General features: G+C 36.7%; 1 protein-coding gene across 1 annotated transcript in view; it reads right to left on the reverse strand.

Moving 5' to 3' along the window:
• The window catches only part of Cwc27 (CWC27 spliceosome associated cyclophilin), a 230,556-nt gene that overhangs the window by 202,992 nt on the left and 15,914 nt on the right, over positions 1–11,650 (reverse strand). Inside the window, exons 3-7 of the mRNA XM_029557817.1 lie at positions 10,614–10,726; positions 8,595–8,738; positions 7,013–7,111; positions 6,206–6,309; positions 3,794–3,863 (exon numbers count right to left, since the gene is read on the reverse strand). Of these exons, the coding sequence (XP_029413677.1) occupies positions 3,794–3,863; positions 6,206–6,309; positions 7,013–7,111; positions 8,595–8,738; positions 10,614–10,726 (530 nt within the window). The remainder of the gene's footprint in view (positions 1–3,793; positions 3,864–6,205; positions 6,310–7,012; positions 7,112–8,594; positions 8,739–10,613; positions 10,727–11,650) is intronic.

Below are 11,650 nucleotides of genomic sequence, written 5' to 3' on the forward strand. Positions count from 1 at the left end.
ATGCAGGAAAACTGCAAACAGAAAACAAACCACTTCGAACTATTGCTGTGCTTCTGCTATTTCCTGGGTGAATTCCAGGAGAATTCATTATAAGCATAGCTTACTGAGCCTCTTGATGGAAAATTCTGATTCCATAATCTAAGAAAAAAAAAATTTCCTTAGGTGATTTTTGTCAGCAAAGAAGTTTAGGAAGAATTGGGCTGCTGGGTGTGATGGCACACGCCTTCAATTCCAGCACTTGGGAGGCAGAGGCAGGTAGATCTCTGTGAGTTTGAGACCAGCCTGGTCTACATAGTGAGTTCTAGGTCTGTTGGGGATACAGTAAGACAGTGAGACCCTGACTCAAAAAGACCAAAAAAAAAAGGTTAATGGGCAGCGTTAGTGAAGGGGAGTCAAAAAAGGTGGCTCTAAAAGCCAAGAACAAAGGAAAAGAAGAAAAAGGAGACTTGAGCTATGAGGAGGTTAGGGAGGTAGACCGGGCATGAGGAAGGCCTGATAGCAAGAGTAGCAGCAAAGTAGTACAAGACTGAAAGAATTTGATACATTTCTCAATGTAAGACCACACAATTAACTGATAGTTTGAAGAAGGTCAGAAGTGAACCTGAAGCTCTTTGGAGGATACTGATAACCAGAAACAGAAAAGTTACAAACAGTGCATGGAGAAGAAGATAAGGGTTTCACCTTGGTCAGGGCTTGGGAAACTAGTGTGATCTTCACAAAGAAGTGCAGAGTAAGGGCGCATAGGCATAAGATGTGTGACAGGAACTTTATCACAGAGCACGCCTCCCATCCAGGCAAGTGTGAGCCTGGAGAAATATAAGGACACCTACCAGGATAGTATTACTCATTTCATTAGAATGTTGATCTTGCAACTTTCTTGGCAGAATGAAACAATTTTAATCTTTCTGAACTGTTGGGAGTGTTTCTAAGGAGCTGAAGCACAGGAAACGGAAGAATGCTGCTTACTGGCTTGCTATCCTGGTCCATGCTCAACTTGTTTTCTTATACAACGAGGCCCACCTATATTCGTTACTTTTCTGTTGCCATGATGGAAACACCAAGGGAACTTATAAAAGGAAGAGTTTATTTAGCTCGTGTTCCAAGGGAGCAAGCATCCATTATGGCAGGGAGGTATGGCAGCATAGGTGACTGGAGTAGGAGCAGAAGCTAAGCTCTCATATCTTCAAGCAGGCACAGGAAGCAGAGAGCTACTGGGGATCCAGCAAGGCTTAAGAACTCTCCAAGCCCACCCCCAGTGATGTGCTTCCTGCAACATGGCCACACCTTCAAAGACCTCCCAAAACAGTACCATCAATTATGTGGAGCCTATGGGGGTAAACACTCTCATTAAAACCACCACAACTGGGAATGTGAGGCACTACAAATAAGGCATGGGTATGCAAGGAAACTCTACATCTTGTTTTGTTTTGCAATAAGATTATATAGCCCAGGCTGGCCTCAAACTTGTAATCCTCTTGCCTCTGCCTCTCATGTACTAGGACTACAGACATGCTAGGACTATTACTGTGCCCTGCAGAATCTGATATCTTTAGATAACATCGACAAAAGGGAACTCCAGTAATTTCCAGATCTAATACCTATGGTTTTGTCCATTCATAAATACACCTACAGAATCATGGCATGCTTGGTATGCTATGTCTTTCATTTTGATGAGATATATATTTGAGTCATTAATGCAACACTAATGCACTGATAGCTACAGAAAATAACTCTAAAATACTGAGGAGCCTGAGGTATTGCTGTTTATAAGTAAAAGAAGAATATTTTCATTTAAAAATAAATGTAGGGGCTGGAGAGATGGCTCAGCAGTTAAGAGCGCTGGCTACTCTTGCAGAGGATTTGGATTCAGTTCCCAGTACCCATGCGGCCGCTAACAAGTACCTATCACTCCAGATCCAGGAGATTCAATGCTCTCTTCTGACCTCTGTGGGCATTGTACAACAGGGGTGAACATGAAGGCAAAACACCCATAAACTACAAATAAATAATTTTTTAAAAGCTTAGAAATGAATTAACTACTGTCATCTAACATACAAACATTTCCTGAAATAGTTAGAATGAAGGATAAGAATCCAGAAGTATTCAGCCTATCTCTGAGTATTTAGTATACTGGTATACAGGTAGGCAGTAACTAAATTCATTAAGATTAAACAGATGATTTAATGATGCTGTCAAAAACAAGAAAAATTAGCCAAATTACCTCTTACACATGCCCATTTTAGTTCAGTTTAAATTCAAGGATATAACAAGAGTGCATACTACATGCTTAACATGAACCTTCCCAAACCATGCTCACTAATGATGGCAGCCTACAGATAAAGACAGGGATAAGAACACAATCTGAAGGCCGTCATATTGCTAGCATTGGTAAGAAACAGGTGACTGTGTCAAGAAAATAAAGCAGGACTAGGTTATGAAGATAATTATTATGACAAAGATTTTGAACCTAATTACTTTGTTTTTTTAAGACAGGGTCTCACTGCATAGCCCTGGCTGGCATGGAACTTGCTATGTAGATCAGGCAGACCTGGGACTCTGTCTCTGAACCTCTTTTTTTTTTTTTTTTTTTCTTTTAATTAAGAAAAAATGTATTATTTTATGTGTTTGAGTGTATTGGCTGCATGTATGTAGTGCACCCACATCCTGCAATGCCCTGGAAGTCAGAAGGGGGTGTTGGATCTCCTAGAACTGGAGTTACACACAGTTGTTAGCTGCCATGTGGGTGCTGGGATTCAAACTCACGTCTTCTACAAGAGCAGCCATTGCTCTTAAACCCTATACCATCTCTCCAGCCCCTGAACCTGATCCTTTAGGTCTCAGTGCTCACTAATTTTCTGGAAAGGAATACATAGCAGAACATTTGGGCCCAGAGGCCACTAAGGTGCTTTTCTTGGGTTACAAATAGGAGAGTACTCTCAAAATACTGGCAAGATACTGTAGCTGCTGCAGCAACAAGTGCTGGGATGAGGTGGAAACTAAGAAAGCCACACTCACAGGCGTATGGGAGGGACTGCTGGAATGAAAGGCCGCAAGGCAATAACAAGATTCTACAGTTAGACTTGGATTCAAGTCCAGCCATAGTTACTACATATGTGACTTTGAACAAATTATAACCTATCTACACTTGGATTTATTCACAAGGAAAATAAGGTTCATAACACTTATCCCAAAAGACTAGTAAGAATTGAGAATTAATGAGGCAACACAATATAGGGAAATAATATTAAACTGAATATGAGAATTTTGGTCTGTAACTATTTATTACACTGATGATAATTATCATCTATTACCATCTAGCAAAAGAAATAAACAGTAACTAAAATCTGAATCATAAGTTGAGCTATTCAAAAAACTTTAAGCCTAGTTTTAACTGATAGAAAAATATTCTAAAACTAAAACTAAAGTTCAGGGCTGGAGAAATGGCTCAGCAGTAAAGAGCTCTGGTCCCTCCTGCAGAGGACCCAGGTTTGATTCCCAGAACCCACATGGCAGCTACCAACCATCTGTAACTCTAGTTCCAGGGAATCTGATGTCCTCTTCTGGTCTCCATGGACACTGTACGATATGGGTGCACTTACATACATGCAGACAATACATTCGTACACACAAAATAAAAATACTAAAATATTTTTAAAAAATAAATAAAGTTCAATATTTTAAGAGAGAAAATCAACTCAGAAATTGTTTTAATATACACTATGTATGTGATATGGAAAATGTTCTGTGTTGGGTACAGAGGTATAAAAATTGAAAAGGGCAAACTAGAGATTACCTGACTAACTCGATTTACTTCCTCCTCTTCTTCCTCTGCTTCTTCTCCAAAAGAAAGCAGATTAAAATTTCTAGTCAAAAAAGAAAAGAGGAAAGAAAAAAGAAGAAAATGAGAAAGAAAAGTTAGACAAGACTCATCCTAATTTCAAGCAACTGAACAGATTTTTAAGAGGAAGCACATTCTTTTGGCACAATATTACTTGTTCTTCAGCAGAAATGTACTACAGTCTACAATTTTCAGCAAAGGGTTTGGCCTCAGACCACCAAGATTGCATCTATCTTCAGTGATGATCCAAAATTCTTCCTGAGCATTACCATTATTGTTTTTGTCACCTTCGTGACAAAATAACAAAGCTTTTAGTAGCCATCAAAAATAGAAGCACAATGAAAATTTAAATTTACTAATGAATAGTTAATAAATACACAGCCTTGAGAGGCTAGGGCAATAACCCATTATAGATAGGCTAGTGATAATAACTTATTATAACTGGCAAATATATCTTAATATTTTAAAACTAAGACACACAAAGGGTTGATGGGCCAAAAACTTCTCAAATCTTTCAAACTAAAGAAACTCAAGTAAGATAAGTTATTAAAGGTCTCTCTTAAGTGTTAGAAAAATTAGAGATTTGGATGCAACTGAGTAATTTTTTTCTTACATGCAAGCAACAATTACCACATCATCCCTAACATGCTTGCTACAACTAAAAACAAAAAAATAAAAACTTAAACAAGAAACCAATAAAATAGATAATCTGCAATAAATAAATAAATAAATAAATAACCACACAAGAACTTTCAAACTTGTCATCAAGATAAATCACAATAATTAGTTAATACAGTGGCAATGAGTTTTTATCCAGAAATGAGAAAAAATACATGAATCAAAGACTAAAAGAAAATCGAACATACAGCTCTGTAAGTTATTTTGTCACAAGATTATCTACTGTTGTTAAAGTGACCTGGCTGGCCTAGAACTCATTATGTAGACCAGATTGGTCTGGAACTCACAGAGATCCTCCTACCTCTGCATCCTGAGCGCTTGGATTAAAGGCATGAACTAGCTTGTCTGGCCTGACAATTTATTAAAACAACTTAATCTACCTATTTTGTGGGATATCAAGGAAAGAAACCAATATGTACCGAACACCTATATGACCAGTGTTTGTATAGACCCCCTTGTCATTTAATCTTCATGACAACCAGGTGGTGTGCTTACTATGACCTCCACTTTATTTGCCGTGGACAACTGAAGCTCAGAAAGATTAATAAACTTTGCTTATGAACTGAATGTGGCAGGATCATACAAGAACTGCCTAAATCTAATACTGATAAGGAGGATGCTACAATTCGATAAAACAGTTGAACTCTAACTCTGTATTATTAAAAAAAAAACCAGAAAAATTAGTAAAGAATATTGACATAAAATATTGAAGTTTATTTTAAAAATTAATTGCTATTTTTTTAAAGAAAATATCTTCAAGGAAAACAGAATAATGAATGAAACAGTTTTATTTAAAAGTATTTGTAATAAGATTATTTTTAATAGCACCAAGAGAGATGGTTTAATGGTTAAGAGCACTGACTGCTTTTCCAGAGGATTTTGGTTCAGTTCCCAGCATCTACTTGAAAGCTAGTAATGATCTGTAATGCCAGTCTAGGGGCTCTGGTGCCCTCTTCTGGTCTCCATAGGTATTGCACAACACTGATGTGCTCATGCACAGAAAACAAAAGTAAATTAATAGCACCAATTAGGTTAAATAAAGTATGCAATTCTATAGCATATGTATTAAAAATAGTCTCTATACTGTCCTCTACTCTTCAAAGTCTTTATACTGAGGATATGTTAACTCACAAACAAGCAAATAGTAAAAGTTTCTCAATAATGCATTTATATAAATAACTAAAATTAGTGAATACAAAATATTTATTTTTAAAAAAATATTTTTAAAATTTATTTTATGTGTCTGAGTGTATTGCCTGCATGTATGTGAGTGCACCCGTGTCATGCAATGTTAGGGAGGTCAGAAAAGGGCGTCGGATTCCCCTGGAACTGGAGTTAAGGACGATTCATAGCTGCCATGTGGGTGCTGGGACTTGAACCTGGGTCCTCTGCAAGAGCAGTCAATGCTCTTAACCGCTGAGCCATCTCTCCAGCCCCACAAAATATTTATTAACTCACATTTATATAGACATTTAAATGATGCACTTTAGCTTAAATTTAAGTTAAATTTAAGAGATATTCAGTTTTTAAAAAGTCTACACTCATCATTTTGATTACTTCCTGGTTCAAAATGGCCTTTCCCATATTAGTAAACAATCATTACAAAAAAAAAAAAAACAAAAACAAAACAAAAACAAATAAATCAGTGTCACTTTTAAAGCTGAAGAAAAATTTTTCTACTATGATTACTTTGTGCCTTTGGGTTTCAATTTCTTGACTTCTTCCTCTGGTTTCTCTTTTTTGAGCTTTTTAATTTCTCTTGGAATGATGTCATCAAAAGGATTAAACAAAACCTATGAAAAGAAATATTTTGAATATACTTTTCCACCTTTAAATTTCACAAAAAATTAGAATACTGAAGTGCATTAATGCCAGTGTCAAATGTTTCCCCACATAAATATTACTAGAGTAGTGAGTCCTCTTACACTGCCTCACTGTCCTGCAAGAATCTCATGTTCTATTAGGTAACGGAGATTCTGTCATATTCCCATTTTACAAAAGGGAAACCCAGGAAACAAATCCAGGAGTTTGGACTCCAAATCAAATACTCTTAATTAAGGGCCTTGTTTCCTCAAAATTACCTAAAAGTCACTTTTTTTGAGAAAATAAATCTAATTCCTTTAACTTCTCATTCTGAGTTGAGCTTTTCATTTATTAGATCATTAAAATTTCAGCTCTGAATTCAAATCTTTTAATTTTAAAAAAGTTCTACATTGCTGGGTGTGGTGGCACATGCCTTTAATCCCAGCACTTGGGAGGCAGAGGCAGGCGGATCTCTGTGAGTTCAAGGCCAGCCTGGTCTACATAGTGAGTTCCAGGACAGCTGGGATTACAGAGAGACCCTGTCTCAAAAAAAAAAAAAAGGTTCTACATCTGAAATTGAGCTTAAATAGATAAAAATGAGCCATGATATTCAGCAAAAAGCTTTTGTTCAATAGTTTAAATGTGTGAATCACTGACTCCTCAGAGGACACCACCTAAGAGTGACGCTCCTACCTCAGAGCTTTTGATCTTATGTGGGTTGCGGGGTCTTTCTTCACCATCAATGTCCACTTCTGTCAGCCGCAGCATGTTGTATACTGTATCCCCTGTAACCTAGCAAGCAAAATACAGAATGTACTGCAAAGCTCTACCTTATCCCCTAAATAAACAGGGGGCTTCTGAAAAAAGTCTAAAGAGTGGACTTTTGTAAATATTTTTAAATAAGTAAAAGGGAATTTTAAAATTACTATGTAAGAATATATGCAATTAACAAAGAAGGTACAGCAAGTTCATTTTAAGACCAAAAATCACAGATCAGCTCAATCCCTTCATTAAGTATTTTTAGATATTTCTAATACATACTTAATGTCAATTTTTACTAAAGATAAACATATCATCTCAAATAACTTCCTTAATGAATAAAAACATTTAATTCAAGCATCACAAACTTAAAGTAGGGTAATCATTAACAGTATGATAAGAACTTTATAGACTATTACCTCATTTAATTTACACAAACACCCTAAAAGTGAGGATGACTATTACCCTCCTTTACAGATAAGAGAACAGAGGCTGGAAGAAATTACAACACACCACCACAAGAGTGGTGGCTTTTCCATTTTACAACCACTATGTTCTACACATTGGCTCTAATGACTCAATTTTATAATTGCAACTGGTTTTCAAAAAAGGTATAGAATAGTTAATTAAGTATCATTTTGTTTTGTCTTAAATTAAGAGATGGGGAACTATCTAGCACCAGAAATCCCTGGTTAGAAATGCTCAAAACAACATGACAACAGCATTTCCTAACCCATGCTGTTAAGAATTAAGCAATAGTGTTGCATTTCATGGTTTTCCTGTGACTCCTTTCATTCAACAGTTTTCAAGATTTTAAAATAGTATCAGTTTCCCAATTATATTAAGGTATTTTTCCCTTTCATTGTCCAAAAAAGCAAATCTCTTGCTTAGGCGGAGGAAACAATTCTTCCTGAACCAGCAGAGGGGGCTAAAAAGCTAGTGATGTCTAATATCTAAGTATTACAAATACAGGAATATACAGATGAAAAAGGAAAAGAATGAGAGAAACAAATCTTTAGAATCTCTTTTTAAAGCGAATTGTTGAAAAATCTACGGGAAGACCATTCCCTCATTGGCTATTAACTGTGAACAGGATTAAATAGATACTGTTCAAAATAATATTTTCAGTAAAAACTATGAATGTCATTACAACTTCTACTTTAAATTTAAGTGAACTTGTCAGTAATAAACTGCAAAATATTATTAGCCACGTATCTTTAAAAACACAAAAACAACACTGGCTAAACGGCAGAGTAGCTAATACCATCCATCAGTATGACTAAAGAAAGGACACATTAAGACTGTGACAGATGACTGATTTGAAGCACACAAAGTTTGGGTAGTCCATTATAATGCCTCATAATCGGAACACACTCCATCATTTTTAAATAAGTAAACACAGGAAATATTTTTATGAAGATAGCTGTTATATAAGTCAATCATATGTATCACAGAAGTTTAAGGAATAACATAAAACCAATACCAAACCATAGGTTTAAAATAACTGGACACTAACCTTTCCAAAGATGGTGTGTTTATTGTTAAGTTCATCTGCTCGACCCAGTGTAAAGAAAAACTGGCTGCCATTATCATGTGGACCAGCATTTGCCATGGCAACCAGTCCTCTCCGATTAAAACGCAACCGTGAGTGAAATTCATCCTGAAGCATAAAAGAGATTTAGTGACTGTTCTATCACAAGACCCTTCATATTCAATGAGCTATGCAGCAGACCAGCAAGGCCTCACATAATTTCTAATAAAAAATGCTGAGGCTTTATTTGACTGATTTTCAAGTATAATCAAATCCAAATTTACTATTCCTTTAATGTTCTTAAACCCAAATTCAGCAGTCTGCAAGTATCTTCTAGATAAATTCTGGCCCATAACTTATCTTACGGAAATCTGCTCACTTACACAAAGAGGAAGGACGCTCAAAGGGAAACAGTTCTAAGACACCCATCCCTACTCAGACACACTTCCCTACTCCATCAGAATCTGCTAAACTCTTAAAATGTTTTTCCAAGAAACCCATCTTTGAACCTGTGACTCCTTCAACTATCGCTTCTTCCTGTCTTGTTCTAAATGTCATGGAATAAATGCTTTCTTCCTGTTTTTCAATTCAAAGAACCTACCATGAGTGTGCAAATGTGATTTTATGTGTTTTTAAAAGTCTTAAGGTATCCTAAGTTGAATCTTCTCAGAAATGGCATTGGTCCCATTTACACAGCAGGGGCAAGTCTAGAATTCTAAGGTGGTTTTCTTCTAAGGTGGTTTTCTTGTTTGACTAGCTACTTAGAATTTCCCTCCAGACCTGACAATGGAAATCATTTATAATGTAGCCACATTATATAATCAATGCTTTTTTGAAACAGGGTCTCACAATGTAGCCTCAATTGGCCTGGAACCCACTATGTAGTCCAGGCTAGCCCTGAACTTACAGAGATCTGATTGCTTCCACCTCCTGGGTGCTGGGATTAAAAGCATGTGCCACCATGCCTAGCATAATTAATGCTTCTTAAGAAGCTATTTTTCTTTAGTACATAATTCTTGGTTCTCACTAGGAACCAAACTGGCAGACACCTTAGCCTTGGACTTCCCAGCATCCAGAAGAACTGTTTCGTTGCTTAAATTCCCTCATCTGTGGTATCTGCATGACATCTTTAAGAGGATCTACTTGAAAACATTAACAATGTAACTGTGGTACTTAAAAGTAAAGCAAAAATGCCAACTTAGGAAGAAAATGTCAAAAAGAGGGTACACTAAATAATAGGATTAATAAGATAAACGCATACTTCCTACAAAGTGGAGGTTCTAAAATTATGAGACAGAATTTTTAGTAAAACATGTAATTGTCTAACAGTGACATCTGAGATTTTTTTTCTTGTTTTTAAATTTTATTATATATTTTTATTGAATTCTTGTACATTTAATATAAAACATCTATATTAAGCACCTGAGAGTTTTAAATACAATTTCCTATTTTCCAGAGCCACTATCATCTGAAAACCAAAGCCAGGAGTGCAGCTATTTTTCTCCACAATCACACTGTGGCCAAGCGTGGTAGTACTAGAATGCCTGACTCAGGAAGCACAGGCAGGAGGACTGCCACAAGTTCAAGGCTAATCTATATAGCAATTTCCAGTGAGGAAATTGCAGCACCCTCTATGAAAATTTGTAAACAAACTCACACAGGCCCAGGAAACTCTAGACATTCTTTCCCATAGGAATAAATTTGGGATTTTCAAAAGCTTCCTTATTTTAGGAATTACTAATGTGGCTGAAGGGATGGCTCAGTGGTTAAGAGCATCAGATGCTCTTGTGGAGGACCTAGGTTCAGTTCCCAGCACACACACAGTGGCTAACAACCACCCAAAACTCTAGTTCCTGGGGATCTCTCACCCTCTTCTGACCTCTGTGGGCACTGTATGCCTGTGGCACACTTACATGTATGCAGGCATAACACATCTTAAAAAAAAAAAAATCACTTTTGAAGAAATAATTCAAGGTGGTTATAATAACAGTAATTGAGTCTAACCTTGAATGGAGCTCCAAAGATTGATTCTCCACCAGTTCCTGTGCCAGTGGGATCACCACCTTGGACTATGAAACCAGGTACAACTCTGTGAAAAATGGTGTTGTCATAGTAGGCTGAAAAAAAAATTGATTTATCAACTTCTAAAATTCAGTGTGCCTTTAGTTATCACAGGTAATATACAAATAGCCACAAGATTTAACTTCCAGAATGCTAAATAGGCTTCAAACCAAAACCTTTTCTTCCCTACTTCCTATAAAATACTCAATTTTCAAAACACCACGTTTCTACGGAAACATGTTTTTTGGCTTTTTTAATCTCCAGAATTCTCCCAAACAATAAAATGAGATGTTTGATATAAATCACTGGTTCTTCACTGGGAGGAGGAACAGGAGGAGGAAGAGGAGGAACTGGAAGAGGAACAGGAGGAGGAAGGGGAGGAGGAAGAGGAGGAGGAGGAAGAGGAGGAGGAGGAAGAGGAGGAAGAGGAGGAGGAGGAGGAAGAGGAGGAGGAGGTGGAGGAGGAAGAGGAGGAGGAGGTGGTGGTGGTGGTGGTGGTGGAGAAATTTTGTGCCTCAGGAGACATTTGTCAACAACTTAAAATACTTTTGGCCATCACAGAATACTGGGGGATACTACTAGCATTTTGTAGATGGAGGCTAAGAATCCCACTAAGCATCCTAAAATGCAAGGATAATCTCCACAAGAAAGACTAACCAACCTCAAAATGTCAGTAGTGCTGAAGCTGAGAACCCTGGCAGAGGTGGGCATCTCATTTCCTGCCTCTTACCCTTCTTCCCATAAAAAACTAGTTTACTAAACACAAACAATATACAGATCCACAGACACCAAAATTACGTACTGATTATAGTTCTAGCACTATCCATGTGGTCTCCTCAAAAGCTCCAATAAATGAGACAAATAACATGATATATTTGAATCCAATCAAACACTCCCATTCACTTTGCTAAGTGATTTAAAAAATTATTTATACACCAAATATAGTTTTTTAAAAATATTTTATTATTATTATTTTATGT

Source organism: Nannospalax galili, unplaced genomic scaffold (genome assembly GCF_000622305.1).
Source record: "Nannospalax galili isolate Female #2095 unplaced genomic scaffold, S.galili_v1.0 scaffold751, whole genome shotgun sequence".
NCBI classification, from domain to species: Eukaryota; Metazoa; Chordata; class Mammalia; order Rodentia; family Spalacidae; genus Nannospalax; species Nannospalax galili.